Source organism: Malaya genurostris, chromosome 3, assembly GCF_030247185.1.
Source record: "Malaya genurostris strain Urasoe2022 chromosome 3, Malgen_1.1, whole genome shotgun sequence".
Lineage (NCBI taxonomy): Eukaryota > Metazoa > Arthropoda > Insecta > Diptera > Culicidae > Malaya > Malaya genurostris.
The window spans coordinates 9,535,458-9,559,442 of NC_080572.1; the positions used below are offsets into that span (position 1 = coordinate 9,535,458).

Here is a 23,985-nt window from a genome sequence, read left to right on the forward strand (position 1 = left end):
TGTGACAGAAACTTTTCTTAAACCAAATGTAAAATTGAAAAGTAATCCACATTATGTGGTTCATCGATTTGACAGGTTTACTGGAATGGGTGGTGGAGTTGCCATTTTTGTCCAACGGCAAATTAAACATCGAATTTTACCTTCTTTCAATACTAAAGTTATTGAAAGCTTGGGAATCGAAGTTGAAACCATTCATGGAATTTATTTCATCGCTGGAGCATATTTGCCATTCCAATGCACCGGCGAACAATTAAATTTCTTTAAAGGCGATTTGCAAAAACTTACAAGATATCGATCGAAATTTTTCGTAATAGGGGACTTAAATGCTAAGCATGTCCAGTGGAATTGTAGGCAAAATAACAGTAATGGTAAAATACTTCATAATCAACTCTCAGCTGGTTACTTCACAGTTCTTCATCCCAGTAATCCTACTTGTTTCTCTTCCGTGAAAAACCCGTCTACAATTGATCTGGTTCTAACAGATCAAAGTCACATTTGTAGTGAACCGATTACTCATGCTGACTTTGACTCAGATCATCTTCCTGTAACATTCAGACTTTCCAACGAGGCTATAATTAATCCAATTAGTTCTATTTTCAACTATCATAGAGCTAATTGGTTGGATTACAGATCTCACATTGAAAATCATGTGGATCATGAAACTATTTTAGAAAATTCTGCGGACATTGACACAGCAATTGATAATTTGAATCATTATATTATCGAAGCTAGAAATCTTTCAGTTCCCAAAGCTCAAACTAAATTAAATTCTCCTATCATCGATGACAATCTTCAACTGCTCATTCGGTTGAAGAATGTTCGTCGACGACAATATCAACGTTCTCGTGATCCTGCTATGAAAAACATAGTTAAGGATTTACAAAAAGAAATTAAACATAGATTTACTCTTTTGCGAAATGAAAATTTCGCTAAAGAAGTCGAACAAATTAAACCATATTCTAAACCTTTCTGGAAACTTTCTAAGGTTCTTAAGAAACCTCAGAAACCAATTCCTGCTCTCAAGGAAGGAAATCAAATACTTCTTACAAATGGCGAAAAAGCTCAAAAACTTGCTCAACAGTTCGAGAGTGTCCACAATTTTAATTTAAACGTTGTGAGTCCTATTGAAAATGAAGTCTCACTGAAATATGATCATATTTCAACCCAAGTGTTATCACACGATGACATTATTGAGACGAATTTTGATGAAATTAAATCAATTATTAGGAAACTCAAAAACATGAAGGCTCCTGGTAATGATGGAATTTTTAATATTCTTATTAAAAATCTTCCCGATGTTGCCTTGAGACTCCTGGTTAAAATTTTCAACAAGTGTTTTTCATTAGCTTACTTCCCAAAAAGATGGAAAAACGCTAAAGTAATTCCTATCCTAAAACCTGATAAAAACCCAGCAGAAACATCAAGTTATCGCCCAATTAGCTTACTTTCTTCTATCAGTAAACTTTTTGAAAAAATTATTTTGTTGAGAATGATGACTCATATAAATGAGAATTCAATTTTTTTACCAGAGCAGTTTGGATTTCGTCATGAACATTCAACTACTCATCAACTACTTGTAACGAACATGATAAAATCAAATAAATCTTCTGGGTTATCCACTGGAGCTGCTCTTCTAGACATAGAAAAAGCATTCGACAGTGTTTGGCACAAAGGTTTAATAGCAAAAATGTCTGATTTCCAGTTTCCTATTTATTTGATCAAAATGATTCAAAATTATTTAACTGATCGTACTCTTCAGGTTAGCTATCAGAATTGTAAATCTGAATTGCTACCCGTACGAGCCGGTGTTCCGCAGGGTTCGAGTGTAGCTCCAATCTTGTATAATATTTTCACTTCTGATCTTCCAAATCTACCCGTTGGTTGTCAGAAATCGCTATTCTGTGACGACACAAGTCTGTTAGCCACAGGTAGAAATCTAAGAGTGATCTGCAGTCGCCTACAAAGAAGTTTAAATATTTTCAGTGATTATCTGTCAAAATGGAAAATTAAACCAAATGCAACAAAAACGCAATTAATTATCTTTCCTCACAAGCCAAGAGCTTCTTTTCTTAAACCAAACAATAATCACATTCTCAAATTGAATGGCTTGGAATTGACATGGTCTGATCAAGCTAAATACTTAGGTCATTTAAATGTTGACCGCGGCTGCGTCTTAGGTGGTCCATTCGGAAAATCCGCTTTTTTATCGACAAATTTTGTTCAGCGATGAGGCTCATTTCTGGTTGAATGGCTACGTAAATGAGCAAAATTGCCGCATTTGGAGTGAAGAGCAACCAGAAGCCGTTCAAGAACTGCCCATGCATCCCGAAAAATGCACTGTTTGGTGTGGTTTGTACGCTGGTGGAATCATTGGACCGTATTTTTTCAAAGATGCTGTTGGACGCAACGTTACAGTGAATGGCGATCGCTATCGTTCGATGCTAACAAACTTTTTGTTGCCAAAAATGGAAGAACTGAACTTGGTTGACATGTGGTTTCAACAAGATGGCGCTACATGCCACACAGCTCGCGATTCTATGGCCATTTTGAGGGAAAACTTCGGAGAACAATTCATCTCAAGAAATGGACCGGTAAGTTGGCCACCAAGATCATGCGATTTGACGCCTTTAGACTATTTTTTGTGGGGCTACGTCAAGTCTAAAGTCTACAGAAATAAGCCAGTAACTATTCCAGCTTTGGAAGACAACATTTCCGAAGAAATTCGGGCTATTCCGGCCGAAATGCTCGAAAAAGTTGCCCAAAATTGGACTTTCCGAATGGACCACCTAAGACGCAGCCGCGGTCAACATTTAAATGAAATTATCTTCAAAAAGTAAATGTCATGTACCAATCTAACGTTTAAAATAAAGAACCGATGAGATTTTGCAAATTTTATGCGTTTTATTGTTTAAAAAAGTTCTCAAGCTCTTAAAAAATCACCCTATATAACAGGGCTGAAAAGTCACCACTTGTGGCTGAACACCCAATTTAAATCTTAATAATTTAATTTTAACTCATATTCCAATAAATAGTTATTTAAAAAAAAAAAATAAAAAAAAAAAATGTGATACCACGTGTTAATAGCTGATATGGAAAATTATTTGGGTTTGTTTTTCACTGAAAATAATATGATATCAAGAGGTATTATAATTGCGATACAGAGAACGTATAAAAATCTTTGCGAAAAATTTACTTCACTTGACAATGTGTTCAAACTCTATGACTGAAAGTTGAAAAAAATACAAAGAAGTAATTTTCACTAAAGATCTAAAATTAGAATTTTTGAAAGTTTTTATTTCAGTGTTGGAAAACAACTATCGATCTGTCAAAAATAAAGCATGTTTCGACAACGACAAAATAACTGCCCGACTTTCACATTCAAAAACTAACTGGCATTATAGCAAGTTGCTGTGCCATAAAACAGTGTGTCATAATACCAATTGTTCGAAGTCATGCAACTTGTAAAATTTAGCGAAGTCTTCCATAAACCTCCTATAATAAAGGGTGATTTTTTAAGAGCTTGAGAACTTTTTTAAACAATAAAACGCATAAAATTTGCAAAATCTCATCGGTTCTTTATTTTAAACGTTAGATTGGTACATGACATTTACTTTTTGAAGATAATTTCATTTAAATGTTGACCGCGGCTGCGTCTTAGGTGGTCCATTCGGAAAGTCCAATTTTGGGCAACTTTTTCGAGCATTTCGGCCGGAATAGCCCGAATTTCTTCGGAAATGTTGTCTTCCAAAGCTGGAATAGTTACTGGCTTATTTCTGTAGACTTTAGACTTGACGTAGCCCCACAAAAAATAGTCTAAAGGCGTCAAATCGCATGATCTTGGTGGCCAACTTACCGGTCCATTTCTTGAGATGAATTGTTCTCCGAAGTTTTCCCTCAAAATGGCCATAGAATCGCGAGCTGTGTGGCATGTAGCGCCATCTTGTTGAAACCACATGTCTACCAAGTTCAGTTCTTCCATTTTTGGCAACAAAAAGTTTGTTAGCATCGAACGATAGCGATCGCCATTCACTGTAACGTTGCGTCCAACAGCATCTTTGAAAAAATACGGTCCAATGATTCCACCAGCGTACAAACCACACCAAACAGTGCATTTTTCGGGATGCATGGGCAGTTCTTGAACGGCTTCTGGTTGCTCTTCACTCCAAATGCGGCAATTTTGCTTATTTACGTAGCCATTCAACCAGAAATGAGCCTCATCGCTGAACAAAATTTGTCGATAAAAAAGCGGATTTTCCGAATGGACAACCTAAGACGCAGCCGCGGTCAACATTTAAATGAAATTATCTTCAAAAAGTAAATGTCATGTACCAATCTAACGTTTAAAATAAAGAACCGATGAGATTTTGCAAATTTTATGCGTTTTATTGTTTAAAAAAGTTCTCAAGCTCTTAAAAAATCACCCTTTATAACAATATTCCAAGAAATTGTCTTACTTCTTTATCTGTTTTTGCTAGTGGAAAATATTTTATTGTTTCGGTTTTATCTTGGCTAGGTCTTACGCCATCTTCAGAGACTGTATGTCCTAGAAATTGTACTTCTTTGCGAAAAAAAATTGCATTTGTCTAGTTGTGTTTTCAAATCAGCTTCTTTTAATTTTATCAAAATTTTGCCCAGGTCGATTTTGTGTTGCTCTAGAGAGAGTGAAAATACGATAATGTCGTCCATATATACCATACAACATATTCCTATTTCTTCCATTACGCGTTGAAAAGTTGCGGGAGCGTTTTTCAACGAGAATGGCATACGTATAAACTCGTATTTTCCAGAGTTTACTGAAAATGCCATCTTCTCAATGTCTTCATCTTCGAGCTGAATTTAATGAAAACCTTATGCAAGATCTATAGTAGACAAGTAATTCGTTCTTCCCAACTTATCTAATATATCGGTAAACTCTGGTATGTGATTTATCGCTGATTGTTTTTTTCGTTCAGCTTACGCTAGTCTATTACCAGAAAAAAACTTTTTTTGTCCTGAAGAATCTGGTTCCTTGGGTACTACCCAAAGTGGCGACGTATATGGAGAGATAGATTCTCTTACGATGCCATCTTTCAAGAGTTTGTCCATTTGTTGTCTTACTACATCTTCGAAAGCTTTGGGGTATTTATAAGATTTACTGTGGATTGGTATGTTGTCAGTAGTTCTGATTTCATGCTTTATTTTGTTAGAGAAAATGAGATTGTCTTCGTCACAGTACATAACTTCCCTGTTTTTATCATAATTTCTTTTACAGCTGTCTTTTCTATTTCGTTTAAGTGTTCGTCTTTTATTTCGTACTTGATCGTCGTTCCTAGTTCGAGTTCGTTAAAATAATTTCAACCGATCTTTCGTCTGTGTTTTTTCGAATTTCCAACATTGCCTTTCCGTTCGTTCCCACTTAGAAAAAAACGTTCAACGGTGGTCCTTCATTGGTCCAATACGTTGAATCATTGGTCCAATGAAAGTCTAATCAATCGTTCAACGGGAGGCCAACACGGGACCTTCGCTTGCCGATTTTGAAACAGACCGTTGAACCAAATGCCGTTTTTTTTTCGTTCAACAAACCCGGCATACAGAGGTTCATTGTTGAGCCATTTTTAATATAAGGAGATGGAGCCCTGTTGGACTAGTTTTACTGCAGAATTTCTGAAGTTTTTTCCACTTAGTTGTTTAAACTAACACTACATACCTGCAGAATACTTCTACTTCAAGTAGAATAACAACAAATTTTCTTTCTATGTAAAGGTAACACTTAATTTTCACACTATTTTGCAAGAGAGAAAACAACAACAAACCGTTCCAGCAAATTGAACGAATATTGTCGTTCAACAAGCGCTCAAAGATCAACAAAATAGAACGGCCTGCTGAGAGGGATACGCCACGTTAGAGTACTGCCCATGTAACCAGTAAGCACTAATAATGGCATTAAATTAGACTTTTATGAACGCCAAAATCGCTTAAATCTCTATATGTGCAATCTGAAAGCTCATTTGCTGTAAATCAATCAGAATTCAGCTTTCAGAATGCACACCAGCCATAAATAAGCATTATATATGAATAGCCGAATATTTTGCCAAATTTGGTCTGAATTCAGTCACAAGTGCGATTGAAATGCCAATTAGTAATTATTTGCTGTCATAATTCGGCATTACTAAGTGCTTATTGGTTACCGGGGTGTTGCGTAATTTTGAAAACATGTTCTAATGTTTCAGGTCTGCAACTTCTCACGTGCATTGATATTTCCTCATTCAACCCGTCAATAAATCGATGTAAATGCAAGAAATAATTGCTTTTGTGGATGATTTGTAGTCATCCATGTTTGCGGCTGCTGATTTAATAGCAGTATCTATTGCTCGGATTTTATTATAGTATTCGGACAAGTTTTTCTTGCCTGTTTATCGTAAAAGAGTAATTGGATATAACTGGTTATATCGCGACGGTCACGGTACGCAGTAAGCAGCGCTTCTATAATTTCCTCCCACGTTGTGGGACTACCGGGAGCTATCAAGATTTATCTTGCTTCTCCTGTAATTTTGTTTTTTACGCTACATACTATTTGTCCATAACAAATGTCATTTTTATATTGCTCGAAAAATTGTAGCGTTTGTTCAGTATCTTGCACTCAGGCTTAAACATCCTTCTTATTACCAATAAAATTAGGAATATCCTGATCGAGTCATGTGTAGTGTAGCTAAAGAATGGGTCATTCTCTTTGCTCTTCAAAGAATTTATTGTTTGGATGAGTTGAGCTTGGTTTTCGGTCAGTCGTTTGACTTGTTCGATCAGCTCTTGCGTGTCAATTCGTTCTACCATATTCTATTTACGTCGAACCTTGCACTAGTTTTGGGAATTTTTAATTTTTGAATGGCGAAGGAGGGACTCGCCTCGGACGTAACGTTTTTAGGGAGGCGACAAACCAATCCTTGGAACCTTTTATTTTTTGCTCACCCAAGCCATCTGATGCCGGAGATGGAGTTCAGCTTTGTTTTTTTTAATGTGGAACACATTTTTGTTTTCTATATAGGGGTGCAAACCAGAAACTCAAGAAAAATACATGTAGAAATGTGGTCAGGTTTTGAACAATTACAGCTCAGTCAATTTGGTATCAATTATTAAAATCATATCACCATTTGATTGGAAATATTTCTATGTATTAATTTGAACGTCATAGCCATGTATTTTTAATAGAATATCATTGAAATGTTGATTAATAGCTAGCAGTGTCCTATTTTGCATGCAAAAAATCTCCGGCATACCTGATTTCCCTGCCATAGTCGACGGTTTTGAAGGAGTAAGCGATATATCAAAGGGAAAGCAGCGCTCTGATTGGTCAATCGATGCAAAAGCGAAGCTCTTGGAAGCACGCGAAACTATAAATATAAGAAAAATTATAGCTAACGTTTCATCATTCGTCATCTAACACTCGATGTGGATAGACGAATAACCTACTACGACTAATTTCGATTTTGTTTTATTTTTTATTCGCAGTTGTCTACCTACCCAAGCTCTGGGTAAAAACCGCCATAGATCCGAGAAGGATCCAAAGGATGCTAATCGTCTGAAGCCAAGTGATGTACAAGTAAACGACCGTTTGCTGAGTAAAAACCACCCTCTTAGAAAAAAACGTTCAACGGTGGTCCTTCATTGGTCCAATACATGGGATCATTGGTCCAATGAAAGTCCAATCAATCGTTCAACGGGAGGTCAACACGGGACCTTCGTTTGACGATTTTGAAACAGACCGTTGAACCGATAGCTGCTCGATTCGTTCAACAAACCCGGCAAACAGAGGTCCATTGTTGAACAATTTTTTCTTCGAGGCATTGGACCGGCGTTTGAGGGAGAATTTCGAATAGCTGGTACAAAACTAAAAAATTTGATTGAAATTTTTGTATTATTATTATAATTGTGTAGGGGATCTATCGCCCCGGTATTAAAATTGGAAATATTTGCATTTCTCTTATATTAAACGAGTTTTGGGGATTAGAACATTTGTTAATCAGGTTAGTGCACTGGTTCCGAGTTTGATGTAATATCCTTCGCATAACGTCGTCGCTTACGTGCCTTTTGCGTTTCGTTCAAATTTTTTAGAGCTCTGATGAACTTTCACTTCTTTTCTTTCTACGGAGAATTTATTCTGAGTCACATCTAGAAACAGATAGAAAATACATTTAATTCAATCACAAGTATTTCTATTTTTATATGAGGATACTATGATTCCAGACAATAAAAATGAACTTTGGATTCGCCGACTTGGAGTTTGATATGGGTCTCCTAGTATTTTTTTAGTATTTAAAAATCAAACGTACCAAGTAATATTTGAACAAGATTCATCTCCGATGGTCACTTCGGTTGTATTAAACTACGAGCATTGTGAGCAGTATTTCCACTCCAAGTGGTGTAGCTCGTATGCTCAAATAGTTGCTCCGAGAAATGTCTGCAATAATTGTATAGAGTTTCGCAGTTCTCTCCTTCAAATCGTTGACGCAAAACCGCCTTTCCTTCAGCTGTTTCCGAGTAATTTTCCAAATTCGCCAACTCTTCATCATTGAGAACTGGCATCTTGATACCCGCAGTTGAAATTGAAACATTGCCGAGGTGGGTTATCATACTTTTCATATCTCTCATGTGTATACAGGCATCGCTTGTTTGTTGCATGGTATAAATTCGACGCATGTATGTTAGCATTTTTTCTGTAACAATTTTTGTTCAAATATTGATTCGAATAAATGCCTTCCAAACTCACCTATCTTGATGAGGCGCTCAATAGTACTGGATGATAAATCTGAAAATGTATAAGATCTGTTAGAATGGTATTTTATAGACTATGTATTGCGATCATAATTTCTGATCATTTTTTATGGTGGAGAATTTCGGGTCAATCCAAGAAAGATATAACGAGAAATCAAACGATTTGGATACCAAACTTTATATTAGGATTAAAACACATCAGCAAGAAATTTGATAGAGGAATGACCATTCAGATCTCTTAGTATGTATGCATGTGTGTTTTTCAGTGATTGTTTGGTTAGCACATCTTTAAATTAGAGGTAGAAAGAGCTGAACCGATTTTCACAAACGAAAAGATTGATGATCTCATCGCCTGCTTTCGGTTTCTGGTTCTAGAATAGCAGAGTGATTTTTTTCAATTCCTAGGACGTAATTTTATAAAAAGTTGATTCAAATGATGTCCCAGGTTGACGGTTCAATGCAAGGTTGTTCCAGAAACAATTTCTTTTATATACACTTCGTAAATTACCTGGACAGCATTTTCTCTACATGCTGGCTCATCAATGTTCAAACACTTAAAGAACATCGTAATCTTGCAATGCTATATTCCATTAACGACATTAATACGTAGCGTACGTAAACATTGAGAATTTTTTGTTTTGCATTTGCTTGACGAAAAATAAAATAGAAATATTAATTTCTCAAGAATTACTACCCATTCGTTTGAGTATTCGCGAGTTTCTCAACTGTTCATGTAAATAAAATACATACCTGTACAAATGATATACTATTTTTAACATTTACGATTCTCGTTTTAGCAGAAGAATAATTATTATGTTATATTTGTATAATATCAACACAAGCTGACGCAACAAAAAAAAACTGCACGAATCAGCGATGCCAGATTGTTGAAATGCCATTTCCGTAGAAGGACATTTTTTCCGGAAACCTAACCGGGGTAAAGCACGAAACGTACAATAGGCGACTTTAATTTTTGCTCAGCAGACATATTTTCCGTAGGAAATGCAAAATTCCATTGAAATTGCCAAGTCCCGTACATTTCCAGAGGAAAATGGAGATTTCCGTTGATTTTTTTTCAATCCGTAGATTTACGAAGATTTCCGTAGATCTGACATCGCTGGTACGAATCTGAGTTTTGAGCTCGATTCATTTTCACTACCGTTTCAACCGTTTGCAGTTCACACAGCTTTAGCTCAACAGACGTCAAACGTACAACAAGATATTACCGATTTCGCACTGGGCAATATGCTGATCTGCCAGTAGATGTCGAAGAGGAACTGCAAAAGAAGGAAAAAATGCCGCCTTTCTACCTGAAGGGCTTCCCACCAACTCTACGCTCGGATTTCAACACACTGATCAGCAAAGGACTACAGGCAACAATCCGTTTATGTACTGAAGGCTACAAAATAACTGTTCCGGCTTTGAACCACTACAAAGGAGTGGAATGCTATCTGAAGCAGACAAAAGCGGAATATTTCACACACGATATTGCCGCCAACAAACCTATGAAGGTTGTACTTCGAGGACTACCCGACATGATGGAAGCCGAACTAAAGCAGGCACTGTCGGAGGCTGGACTAAAGCTTTTGATGGTATTTAAAATGAAGCGACATAATACGGACAAAAAGTTTAGAGATCAACTGTACCTGATTCATCTGGAGAAGGGCTCCATCACCATGAGTCAACTGAAATCGATTAAATCGTTATTTCACATAATCATCGAATGGCAAAAGTATAAACCGGTACATCGGGATGTCACACAGTGCACGAACTGTTTGAACTACGGCCATGGAGCGAGAAATTGCCACATGAAAAGTCGGTGCGGGAAATGTGCCGAACCACACAATACCAACGATTGCCTACTAGATGATATCGCTGTAAAATGTGTGAACTGTGATGGCGACCATCCATCTACTAGCAAATCGTGTCCCAAACGTGCTGAGTTCACAAAAATTCGACAACAGGCGTCCCGCAAACAATCAACGCGCAAGAATGTTCCACAGAAGGATGAAGTTAATTTCCCACGGCTCCCACCGAAGAGGGATATTCCGAATTTGCCGCCACTTCCTCGCAGCAATCCAAAAGATTCAGCCGCTGGATCACAAAAAGAATCTTCCTCAAAAATCCCTCCTGGATGGGGCAATAATCAACCACAAGCAAAGGATGACTCTGGTGATTTATTTTCTGCTGAACAACTGATCGTCATTTTTGAAACAATGACAACAAAACTACGAAACTGCAGAACGCGGTTAGATCAAATCAACACCTTAGGCAAATTCATCATCGAATATGCAATATAATGAGTTGGTTATAGTAAATTGGAATGCTTGCTCACTCAGGAGCAAAACTGCTGAATTGTCCGACTTTCTTCAAGAGAAGAATGCCGATATTGCTATTTTAACTGAAACTCATCTTAAACCTGAAATTTCTATTTTTATTTCCAATTACAGGATTCACAGGCTCGACAGGGCAACTACCAGAGGAGGGGGAGTTGCCATTGCCATTAAACGATCCATTCAGCACAGGCTTCTGTCAGCCTTTAAATTGCAACTCATAGAAGCCATCGGAATTGAGATTACAACGACGATGGGACCCATCATCATCATTGCAGCGTACTGCCCCAAACAAACCAATCTTCGAGATGGTACGTGTGCATCATTGAAGCGAGATCTGGCTATGCTCACTCGACGACAGAACAAATTCATCATTGCTGGGGACCTAAACGCACGGCATGAGCTGTGGGGAAACAGAAGACAGAATCGAAACGGATTCGTACTTGCCGAAGATTACGAAGCTGGACAATACAACATCTTCGCTCCGGATCAACCAACGCGACTTTCCAGATCGGGAGTTCATTCCATTTTGGATATATTCATCAGCAACATCGCCATAGACAGTTCTCCGGTTGTCTTCTACGAGCTCTCTTCTGACCACTTTCCAGTAATATTGACGTTGGGATCTTCACCAGAAACAGTGCCTATTCAACCTCGGAGGAACTATTATCGCACCGATTGGGTCCAATTTCAACATATCGCCGACCAACTTATTAATATCGATTTGCCACTTGATTCCCCGATGGAAATCGATGCAGCCCTATCTTCCTTCCAGCATTCAATCACAGTCGCTCGTGATAGGACGGTTCCAGTACAACATATGCCGAGTTCCTCTCTTCAAATCGACAGTGTCACCAAGAAACTCATCCGACTTCGGAATATCTACCGGAGGCAGTATCAACGAACTAGCATCCTAGATAGGAAGACTACTTATAACAACTTTACTAGGATAATCCAGGAAAGGATATCTGAGCTTCGCAGCAGGAACTTCCAGCAAAAGCTTCGAGAAATTCTCCCACATTCAAAGCCCTTCTGGTCCTTAACGAAGGTGCTTAAGAAAAAACCGAAGCCTATTCCTCCTCTGATGTCACCCCAGGACGCAGCTGAAGGAATACCTTTAATCACACCAGTAGAGAAGGCAAATGCGCTAGGCCAGCAGTTTGTGTGTTCTCACAATTTAGGACTTAACATTGTTAGTCCATATGAAAGAGCCGTTGCTGATAGCGTAGCTGAGGTTGACCAATCAGACAGCTTGGTTCCTGAGGAAAGTAGAGTCACTGCGAATGAGCTGATGGCTTTTGTGAAAAAATCCAAAAATATGAAGGCCCCCGGTTTCGACAACACATTCAACATTGAGCTGAAACATTTGAGTATTCGCTCATTTGTCTTCTTAGCTAAAATTTTTAACAGGTGCTGGGAGCTTGGTTACTTCCCTTCAATGTGGAAGTTAGCTAAAGTTATTCCAGTTTTGAAACCGGGGAAAGATCCTTCCTTTTCCAAGAGCTATCGGCCCATCAGCTTACTCTCTGCCCTATCCAAGCTGTTTGAAAAGTCAATACAAAGGCGAATTCTTGCTTTTGCAGATGAACAGGATATATTTCTGGAAGAACAGTTTGGGTTCCGGAAAGGAAGATCCACCATCCACCAACTCACAAGGGTTAACAACGTCATCCAGCAAAACAAATCAGTGTCCAAAACGACTGCCATGGCAATATTGGATATTGAAAAGGCATTCGATAATGTGTGGCACGATGGACTGGTGTTCAAACTGCATCGGTATAATTTTCCCATGTATCTTATTAAAATTATCAAAAATTATCTTGCAGATAGAGCATTCCAGGCTTCTCTGAATAATGCACTTTCAGAAAGATTTACTATTCCTGCTGGTGTACCCCAGGGAAGTATCCTAGGTCCCATTCTATACAACATTTTCACATCAGACATCCCACCTCTTCCAGGTGGTGGTGTTCTGTCACAATTTGCTGATGATACTGCCATTCTTTACAAAGGTCGTGTCATTAATGCTCTGAAGAATAAACTACAGACAGGTCTGGACGCTTTAACGGAATATTTTACAAGCTGGAAAATTGTGATCAATGCAGCAAAAACTCAGGTCATCTTGTTTCCACATTCAAGATCTCCAAAACTTGTTCCATCAGACGAATGCAGAATACGATTCGGTGATGAGGTCATTCAATGGTCCGATGAAGTTATCTATCTAGGACTCACCTTTGACAGACATCTGATATTCAGGTCACATGTTGACAAAATCATTCAAAAGTGCAGCATACTCATTAGGTCTCTGTATCCGCTGATTTGTAGAACATCTAAACTATGCCTGAAGAATCAGATGGCTGTCTATAAACAAATCATCTACCCCGCAATTGAATACGCAGTCCCTGTTTGGCGGGGCTGTGCACGAACACACAAACTTAGGCTTCAGCGCATTCAAAGTAAGATCCTAAAGATGATTCTAAATCTACCCCCTTGGACAAGGACTAGTGAAGTACATGAGATGGCCTCACTGGATATACTAGAACAAAAATTCGAACAATACTGCACGAAATTTGAAGAGAGGTGCTCAATCTCTGAAATACAAATAATTCAAAATTTGTACGTATTAGGTTAGGGATAGTTATAAGTAGGTAGACATTTTATAAATAATTAAAATAAATATTATGATTAAACATTAGTATGTAAAACAAGAGTAACTAACACACCTAATATTAATAACGAATCGTATGAACAACAAAGATGAAAGGCCAAAGGGTCAAAACACTTGTACTGTAAAATGTTGATGTAATACACAAAAACAAGATTAATAAACAGATATTTATGCAAAAAAAAAAAAGGTAACGTTTCAGTCCTACACGTAGCTTGCCAGAGGTAGGTTGTTGCTAGACAGCAAGACAAAAAGTGCCATAATACGATTTGAAGCTTTAATTGCTATGCCCTGATCTTGTGTCATGAGAAATTGACAACTACTCCAGGGTAAATTTTGAGTGCATAAGATTAATTTCTTATTTACAGGGTCCGGCACTCGAAGTGTAACCAACTTCAGACCGCTCGCGCAGCTGACGCACTGATCTCTCTAGAAATTTGCTAAATGACAGTTCGGAGTTGTATTGTTTACAAGCGCAAGAAAGCATTTTGCCAAAAGTGAACGCGAAAAAAAATCTTGACTTGAGAGAGCGAAGGAGTTGCTTCGTTTGGCCGAAAACGGTCAATTTCCGAACATTGTATTTTCTGACGAGAAAATTTTTCCAATTGAGCAATTCGTAAACTCTCAAAACGATAGGGTTTACTTGACCGACCGTTCATACGAGAATTTGAGTCATCGATTGGCCACCAGGAGGCAGCACCCGCAACAGATAATGGTTTGGGCCGCTGTAACCGCAGATGGGCGCTCTCCAATCGTTTTCATCGAGCCTGGCGTCAAGGTAAATGCGACATATTATCGGGAAAGTATTCTGGAGGTTGCTTTGAAGCCGTGGGCAGACAAACATTTCGGTGGCAGACCATGGACGTTTCAGCAGGACTCGGCACCGTCTCACAAAGCTCGAGTGAACCAAGAATGGCTGAAAAACAACGTTCCGAACTTCATCACGTCCACACAATGGCTCTCGAATTCACCAGATGCGAATCCAATGGATTATTCTCTTTGGGCCATTTTGGAGAGCAAAGTCCGAACTAAAAGATACACCAGTCTCGAGGCGCTGAAAAAAGTTATTGTCCGCGAGTGGGCCTAAATACCTGCAAGTCACATTCGGCAACTTGCGATTCGTTTTTTGACCGTCTCAAGGCCATAGTCAAGGCAAAAGGTGGTCATATCGAGCAAAAATGAATTGATTCTGGATTTTGTATTATTTTTACACATTTTGTACTTTGAATTAAGTAAAAGTAATTTTCCAAACTGAATTTATGGCCTTTTTAATTGGTTACACTTCGAGTGCCGGACCCTGTATATAAGATGAACTCGATTGATAATGAAAAAGAAGTTTATCGCTTCAACCGAAATCGCAGAATGGTAGTAATGGATGGTAGAGAAACGCTATAAAAATAACTAGTTGCATACAAAACTTGAACACAAGCTTGGCGAAAAGAAGCTTAAATATCGATATCTGTATCGCAAGCATGTACAAACATATAATTACATACATTTGGGCTATTGATGTAATTTCGTCGTCTAAAAAACAAATACAAATCATGACAAATATAGTCTATATTTTGGGTTCGCGTGTTCGGTGTTGGTTCATAATAAAAACTAAACAGACTCTCGTGCATTTGCGGATTCAAAAGTGTGACGATTAATAGAAAATGTCGATCATTAGAAATTTTGGTTGCCTTGTTCCACATCAATGGCTCGAACAACCCCATGGGGCTGATCCTTGTAGTTTTTGCTCACCCAAGCTATGTTTCCGGAGATGGAGTTCAGCTTTGTTTTTTTTTACTCATTAAACCAACAATGGAGGCGGCAAATCTTTTATTTTGCCCCAGGTGCCAAATTTCCTCGGTACGCCACTGACCGGAGTCCGTAATATTGGCAACAATTCAAAACAAATAATCCGAAATGTTTGCAGTGTCGTTAGCTTTACATTTTAGTTGACGGGACGGTTGCTCGTTTGGAACTGGAAGTTGTCATTCCAAACAAACACCTATCGTCACTCTGGCAATAGGCACTCTAGTGTCAACCATTGTGGTAACAAGGCGCATGAATTGAGTTTGACGAGAGAACTTCAAGAAAACGCAAAGCACTCACCAGAGAGTAATCAACTAATCCTCTCAGTAATTTTTCGAAAAGTGATATCACCATGTTCACATCAAAACAATGAGCACAGAGATTAGACATCCAAGTAGTGATTTCAATATGTGTAACGTGTAAATTTAACGGTTATTTGTCAAAGTGATCACCAAGTAGCAACTCGCCTACAGAGGCACTTCGAGCAGTCAGCAATCACTTATGGGATCTTGTGTTCGAGCTTGCATATAATGGTAATTCATGCATGCGAAATCGTACAAAACGGTGATTTTCAACGAATTTTCACTTATATTCATTACACAGGTTTTTCAAAATAGTTTGTATGATCTTGAACGTCTGTTTTCTGTGGTTTATACTCCTAAATTCAATTCAGCTGTTTTTCAAAGATGGGCGAATCTTACAAAAGTAAACAAATCGAGTTTCTCTCACCTACCAGCAAATCCAGTTTCTCTCACCTACGAGCTTCAAAATCCTACAATTTTGCCTAAAAATTCGGATTCTACAAAAATCTCAATCTTTGTAATACAAAGAACTATAATGGGCGAAACTGTCATTTCATTTGTTCACGTAAGTTTCACCCTCCGTGTTCCATGACAACAAACGGGGCGATACTTCAATTGCTAGTAAGGAAGGGCGAAACTTTTTTTTTCTTTATTTCAGATGGTTTCCGAGCCTTTTACCACAGGAAATAGTCAATGAGACGATAAAATTACTCGCAGATTTGTCTTAGTCGCGAAAACCAGCCAATTTCATGAAAAATGCGCAAGTGCGTATCTTTATAATTCACACAGGAAGCTTAAAAGTAAACAAATCGAAAAAGGGCGAAACTCTTTTTATGTTTATTTATAGATGGATCTAGATAGAAAGTGGTAAAATTTGCATCCCTTTTAAAGATAAACTTACAATTCATCGAATATTAATTTATTGATCTAAGAATATACGATAATTTCTAAATACGATTTGAACCCAAAATCGAAACATTCATTGATGTTTTTCTTCATTTGCTGTCAATGTTAGATTCGCCGTTCTTTGAAAAACAGCTGAATTGTTCGAAATCAGAATTTTTTTCAATTGTAAATTTTTATTTTAAAAGTTTTCCTGGTTCAATTTATGATGTTTTGAAGCAAAGTTGAACGTTTTTATTGGCACAATAATGTTTTTGTGTGTGTAAGTTCTGAAAAAGGTAAGCATTTTATATAATTATCTTAAAAGCATTAGTTAATATATTTTTGAACATACTTACTCCTAATAAAAGAACCCCTCTCATCAAGCGGTTCTATTTTGTTGGTCGTTGAGCGTTTGTTGAATGACATACTGCACGAAATATTCGTTCAGTTTGCTGGGTCGGTTTGTTGTTTTTTTTCTGTAACAAAAATAGTGTCAAAAATAGGTGTTACCTTCATATAGATTGAAAAATTGTTGTTATTCTACGTGAAGTAGAAGAATTGTTCAGGTGTGTAGTGTAAGTTTAAAAAAAAATTAGTGGAAAACAAACTTCAAAAATTCTCAAGTAAAACTAGTCCAACGGGGCTCCAATTTTTCATATTAAAAATGGCTGAAATGGTAAAAAGATTGCAAGACAAGAAGTACGACGGTTAGCTCGCTGTCGAATACTTTTCTAGGTTGACAGAGTTGATGCTAATGATGCAGAATCGTCTAATGACGGGCCTATATCGTGCTCAATTCATTGGATCGTTGCATCTAATTCGAAGTGTATTCGAAAATCTAGACGATTGAACTGGGATGGTCTGATAGACAACCAAATCCAATCGCGTTAAATTTACTGGGAAAACATTTCGTTTGCGATAACAAAGTGGAACAAATTTATGAAAACGGTAGAAGTTCAGGGAGATTGCGATTATCTACTAGTTTTTTTTTCTGAGAGTCGTTTTGATGAGGCATAAGTGGATCAGAATAATTCATAAATTTAAAAATTTATATTTGGACTGAATTATTCATAAAAGTAGTTTTTTCATAAATAATTTTGAAATCGACCTACAACAAAAAATGAAACATAATTAGTAAACTGTTATTTATTTTTCTCATTCAACTCTCTGAGAGCGTGATATGAAACGTACATACAAAGCAAGAAGCGCACGATATGGTTTCGATGTTGACGGCCAGATCGAAAAACGATTTGAAGGTAAATAATCTGGAAAATTCTAGTGTTTTTCTACCATTCTACCCAATCTATCTGAGTAGGGTGATACGTGAAGTAACTTTTATGACTTATTCTTAAGTTATAGTTGATTGCTCCTTGTTAATATAAAGTTGTGGCTGCTGTACCTCTTGGTAGGCATGAATAGTTGTAACAACAAAAAAGTTGATCAATCGACAGTAGCAACTACTTAGTGGAACAAAAACCTGTCAAAACGATCATTTGATGTGGTGATGTGCGGCGAAAAGTAAGCACAAAACAAAGTGAGAACAGTCCCTAGAGGAAAAAATGTGGCGCGTTCAATGTAAAATTTAATCAAATTAGCATAAATTCGGACAAGGGGGATTGTATTCGAGATCCATTATTATGGATGGGAACTCGTTCGCTGGACATGCCAAGAGGTCTAGGTTTGATGAGCAGTTCGAGGAGGAATTCAATGGCTTTAATCCGTCCACTACCATGACCAGCACTTATAGGTAAATTTTGCCCGTTTCAGTGACAGCTTTTTGTTTTCTATTGCAGATCGACTGTCATCGATACTAACAAGTCAAAAGTGAGCGTTACCAAAGAAACCTCAAACAAAACCGAATACACGCAGAAAGAAAGAAAGAAAGAAAATCGCTTACTTCAACGCCATATTTGTGGGTAGAAAATAAAAATACTTGTGTGTCCGACATTTAGTTTATATATTTAGTATATAGCGAATGAGTTCGTCAGCAGCATCAAAAGTAGAAGGTCTAGAAAGTATGGAAGTAGATACAGTTTTTGTAGGTCCTAGCGACTGTGTGAATTCCGGTGAGGATTGGGCGATAATTCCCAAGGTGGACGAATCCAATACGGCCTGGCTCAGCAAACCGCCAATGGAAAGGTTCTCTTGGAATACTAGTTTTTTTTAGTTTTTGTTGTTGCAGTACATTTAACAGGACATTGATTTTAATCTTCTTTTTCATCCTCTTACGTTCAGATTCATCGGGATCCTGGACCAACTTGATTCCAAGGTGGAACAACTACGGAAAGATGCTGTACTCCTGCAAGAAAAGAAAGACTTTTTGGCGATGTCAGTAGATTTGCTTAAGAACAACGAATATTTGACCGGATTGAACGAAAGTAAGCTAAATCAGAGTTTGTATTCTGTTTTCTCCTTGAATGACCATTTTGGTAATTCGAATATTGGTATTCGAGTGGACTGCTTAGGCGTACTTTCAAAATCAGATGTACCTAGATGAATTAATACAAATTTGGTTAGGCAAATTACATTGCATAAAACAGGGTTAACGAAACGTGATCAGCAAAGGCGTACCTGGTTGAAAGCAGTTTTGTTGAACATGCCCATTTAAAGAGTCAGCTTTTGTACAAGTGAGTTTTTGGACAAGCAATTTTACGTGGGAGAGAAAACCTTTGCCTTAGTTTTTTTAGTTTTTGGAATAGCATATTTTGATAGTACTATAAAGTTTGGATTCGTGCACGAAAAAATGAAATGAATTACAAATTGGTTAACATATTCAGATAATTTAATTAATCAACGCTTTTTTTTAGACGAGCGCGAAGAACTTAGCTGTTATGTTCAACGAATAAGTGGCCGGCTATCAACGGTAGAACTGAGCGTCTGCACAGTTCGAGATCGCGCCCAGGAAGATTCACTACATCATGTCAACAGTTTGATCGATGCGCTGATCTCGAGCTCAGACCCTGTGATTTCACGAATGCGTTGTCAGCAATTTCTGAATGCCTGCAGCACTACTGATACTACCACGTATTCCGATCTGGATCCATCCATGTGCTCAGATAAAAAGTTTGAAAGTGTTCTACTCGGCTGTACTTTGGACGACCAAAAAACAATTAAAAAGAGGTTGCAAGCACTGTTGGCTTACCTCAACCAACAGACCGTCGTTCATTGAACAGGATTGTCGAGCACGTTTACCAGCAATGCGAGCTATCCAATCTTAGAAATCGAGATATTTACATAAGGTGTTCGAATAAGAATTTACATTAACGTTTCCTCGAAGGGTAGCATGAGTTATGATGGACAAAAATAGTAATTTCTAAAACATCAAGAATATTATGTTCAGTACGACTTCACAATATGATTCCAGCGTTTTCTATTATATAGATTCAGTTTCAATTCGAATATTTCATCGCGATAATCTGTTTTTTCTATCAAACAATTGTTCAGATCATTGATCGTTCTATACCATGAAGGGACGTAAACGATGAGAATTATCATCGTTTAGTTGCTTCACGTATTGATATGATTTCATTTGAAAATATATGTTGCAACAGTGAAAGAAGTACTTGTTTGTAAAACAATCTAGCACTTCATAAATGTAAACTGTATTGCCATCATAACGGTATCGAGCATTTTTCCTAGTTCTATGATAAATTTTATTTAAAAAAAAAACAAACAAAAAACTTGAAAATATTTTATTTTCTTTTTGAGAAACTAACTAGTAAGTGGTTTAGCTCCCTCCTTTCGAATAACGTTTCCAGAATCTTTTTACGTCGTCGTGGCCGTTTTTGGTGACAACCATAGTGCGAGTGCGTTCATTCTGCCAGGTCATAACGCCAATTGATTGTGCATAATCTCGCAGTGTGTTGAAGTCCCCTTGCGATAGGAACTGATTGTACACCACGCCCTCAGTGTAGGTGAATCGATTGCGTTCGTTCTCCCAAAGTTTGATTTGATCAACTACTGTCGGCGGTAGTGGCGATTTAGTATTGACTGTATGTTCCGTATTCAGCATCTGAAGAATTCAGAATTTGTCACGATAATCTTTTGAATGCATCTACTAACTTACCGTTGGATGTGCATGCTGTTCCAGATAACTGATGATCTGTTCAGCTGTAATACCACCCCGGAAGGCCTGCCTCACGGAATCGCGGGTTAACACACCAACCACGAGATTTGGAAATCTATATAGTAGTTCGGTGAATAAACCTAATAGGGCCACCTGAAGATTGGAATCTGTATACGCATACGCTCTGTAGTTAGTTTCTACCACGATATAGCCTTTGTCATGAGTTGTACTCTCATCTTCTTGAATGGTTGAGATAGCGTTCTTGGATGTAATATTATGTGCCAATCTCGTAGGATAAAATCGTCCTTCTTTTCGCTTTCGTTGATAAACTAAACCGAATTCTCGCAGATGTTGCAAAAATGTAAGCAAACCTTGACTCAATCCTTCTGAACTGTAGTCTCTCCCCAGCGTAGAAAAACTTAATTGAAATAACATTGACAGACATTCGGCCAAATCCAACCCTCGGGCTTCACAAGTATCTAAATATTGTAGCATAAAATGCCAAACTTGTGCCTGATTATCGAGTAACAAAAACTGGAATCCTTGACGGGTAATAACCGGACTTCCATCTGTTTCATCGCGTTTCATTAAATTAGCATGCAACAGTATCCTCACGGCATCCGGTGAAATTCCCTCACCTTCCATGCCTTTGGAACTACCCGCTCCAACCATGTAATGAAGAACACATCTCCATCGGGACATAGCATATGAGTCCAGAAACTCAATATCCCGAGATTTTTGATCTGGGTCCATGGCATTGCTCATCGACCAGGGACGACCTCCACCCAAAAGTGCAATTTTCAGATTTTTTTTGAAAGTCGGGCATAATTCTAGGCCTTCAAGGCCACCCGGTATGGGAATGTTGCGCCATACTCCAAGATCCGACAAAACACGAGATACGACTATATTCTCTCTGAAATAAAAATGTTTGTTATAAACTATTATTCATTAAGCAACGAAGTAAGCACTTTGCGTAGATCTGGGATCCCCATGATGTTACCACAGCTTGTGGGATAGCTTGTTCCAGGAACAATATCCGTATTACGAATTGACGAGCTATTTCCGGGAGCTCTCTAAAATTTTAAAATAACGTTTAAATTTCGACAGGCAGGTTTAGGTTATTGATCTCATTACCGATATACTGCCAAACAAATGGCAGGGTAATTGTATAACTTTTCTAAAGCTTCTGGAGGACGAGATTTAAGATATTCTTCGAGATTTTTACACTCCAGATTTGCAGGCTTAGTAATGAGAGAAGAAGACGCCTTGGCATTCTTGGCTTCGGACATTCTAAATGTGTCTCTTTAAGAAAAAAAAAGTCTATTTATCTCTTCTGTAATTAGCAATAGCAATAGACCAAAACAAACTGTTATTAAAAAAGAAACTGTCACATGTACCAAAGATGAATACAGTCGCAAAAATACACGTTGACGTTTGGCGTTTGCCAACAGGTAGAGACAACAATGATCAGCGTTGCCAGGTCATTTTTCCAAAAATCTGTAGTTGGCGCAAAAATCTATCTGTACCATATCAGTATAGTGGCCCTTATACTATGTTCACACCTGTAGAAAATAACATGTTTTAACGATAGTAATATAAAGTTAAAACAGCACTGTTCACACTAAGATTATGTTATACTCATGAAATATTACTTGGTATTGAGTTTGTTTATAAACAAATGGCAAAAATGCCTCCAAACAAAACAAATAAACAAAAGTGGTTGTACTAGTTTGCGTTGCCAGGTCGTTTTTCCAAAAATCTGTATTCGGCGCAAAAATCTATCTGTACCATATCGGTATCAGAGTCTCTTCTACATAAGTAGTAGAGAATGTCACCTTTTCTCATGTCTATTCAAGCTAAAAACCAAAATCTGTACTTATCTGTATGATTCGTGAGTTATCGGTATTTCGGGAGTACATATCTGTATTGCAGTATAGACGGCAAAAATCTGTATAAATACCGAGAAATCGGTATACCTGGCAACGTTGGTACCAGTTTCCAGTTTCGTTTGATTATGATTACATGGCTACTTCGATGGAAAACTGCTGTTGCTGAACAGCTTGTCAATTGCCATGAGTCGTAAAGTGACGGAAAATGCTAGCAGGGTTGTGCTTTACTGACAATTATATCATGTTATTTCGACAAATTTTCAAGGACACATTTTGCATCGTGCGGTACACTGTCATGATACACTGTCAGAGTGACTATGTACTTTAACGAGTTTTCTATAAAACTAGCAACACTGAAGGGTAAGAACAAGTTCACCATAGTTACTGTTTATTATAGTGAAAAATAAATAAACAAACAGTTTTTATCTGATAATCAAGATCACAAGCGAAATGTAAGTTAAAAATAATCTAGAATGGTTAAGCCACCATGAATATACTACTAGCTGTGTTGATATTTGTTTTTTTTTTTTTTTTTTTCAAATAAAATTTTTATTAGGCTCATTTGCTTTAGCTTAACGTGGCCGATTGTCTTGTTGTTAGGGGGAGAGAAAGGGATGCCGTATTACGGGGCGGCATACTCCCCAGTTAGTAAGGGGACATAGGGAGGGTGGGACCTACACAGTATTGAATTGAAATTTGAATACATCATTGGTTTGTGGCATACATCTTTTAGACACATTTTGCGTTCGATGAATCTTCATGTTTTTCAGCTTGTAGCAATGAAGAGATTATTCTGGATTGGGATGCTTCGTTGGTGTGTTCTGACGTTGATGTGACGTTTTTGGGTAGCTTCCAGCAACTCAGTCAGTTCAAGGCAGGTGCATGCTCCGAAGCATCGTTTACACAGGCCATACTTCCAGCAACGTAAAGAAGAGTGCGGTAGAGCTGTAGACGAGAAAGAGATAGGGAGAGCACTAAATTTGAGCATTGATAGTTTTCAAGAAGTTATAGATGAGAGTCATATAAGGAAGATTTCGAGTTGCCAAGACGTCGCGGACTGGTACGAAGGGTGGTATACCTCGGGCCCGAAGGGAACCTATGAGTTGGGACCTGGCATCACAATACTCGACACATGTCCAAACAACATGTTCGATGTCATGATAACCCTCACCGCAAACGCAGACACCACTCTCAGCGAGCCCCACACGACGAAGATGCGCGCTGAACATATAATGATTAGACATGAGCCTTGACATTACACGAATAAAGTCTCGGCTCACGTCTAACCCCCGGAACCAAGCTT

General features: G+C 37.9%; 2 protein-coding genes and 1 long non-coding RNA gene across 6 annotated transcripts; 1 reads left to right on the forward strand and 2 right to left on the reverse strand.

The window, feature by feature from the left end:
• Window positions 1-7,917: 7,917 nt before the first annotated feature.
• LOC131439650 (uncharacterized) lies at window positions 7,918-8,785 on the reverse strand. Its single transcript, XR_009231158.1, has 3 exons — window positions 8,744-8,785; window positions 8,307-8,690; window positions 7,918-8,145 (listed from the first exon to the last, which is right to left on the reverse strand). It is a non-coding gene; the product is annotated as an uncharacterized LOC131439650 (long non-coding RNA).
• An 8,891-nt stretch (window positions 8,786-17,676) lies between these two features.
• LOC131436452 (BAG family molecular chaperone regulator 2) lies at window positions 17,677-20,368 on the forward strand. 4 transcript variants are annotated; one of them, XM_058605178.1, is made up of 5 exons: window positions 17,677-17,983; window positions 18,521-18,639; window positions 18,693-18,866; window positions 18,963-19,105; window positions 19,535-20,367. In XM_058605178.1, the coding sequence occupies exons 3-5, from the start codon at window positions 18,703-18,705 to the stop codon at window positions 19,894-19,896; spliced, it is 669 nt and encodes a 222-aa protein (XP_058461161.1). In that variant the 5' UTR covers window positions 17,677-17,983; window positions 18,521-18,639; window positions 18,693-18,702; the 3' UTR covers window positions 19,897-20,367. The 4 variants fall into 4 exon arrangements, with proteins under 4 accessions (XP_058461161.1, XP_058461159.1, XP_058461162.1 ...); XM_058605176.1 differs by having other exon boundaries at window positions 18,521-18,866; XM_058605179.1 differs by lacking the exons at window positions 17,677-17,983; window positions 18,521-18,639; window positions 18,693-18,866 and adding an exon at window positions 18,003-18,474 and having other exon boundaries at window positions 19,535-20,368.
• Window positions 20,369-20,404: 36 nt separating this feature from the next.
• On the reverse strand, window positions 20,405-22,177 carry LOC131436451 (general transcription factor IIH subunit 4). Its single transcript, XM_058605175.1, has 4 exons — window positions 21,928-22,177; window positions 21,762-21,866; window positions 20,794-21,706; window positions 20,405-20,739 (listed from the first exon to the last, which is right to left on the reverse strand). Exons 1-4 carry the CDS (start codon window positions 22,080-22,082, stop codon window positions 20,455-20,457), a joined length of 1,458 nt encoding a protein of 485 aa, XP_058461158.1. The 5' UTR covers window positions 22,083-22,177; the 3' UTR covers window positions 20,405-20,454.
• Between the last annotated feature and the right edge of the window lie 1,808 nt (window positions 22,178-23,985).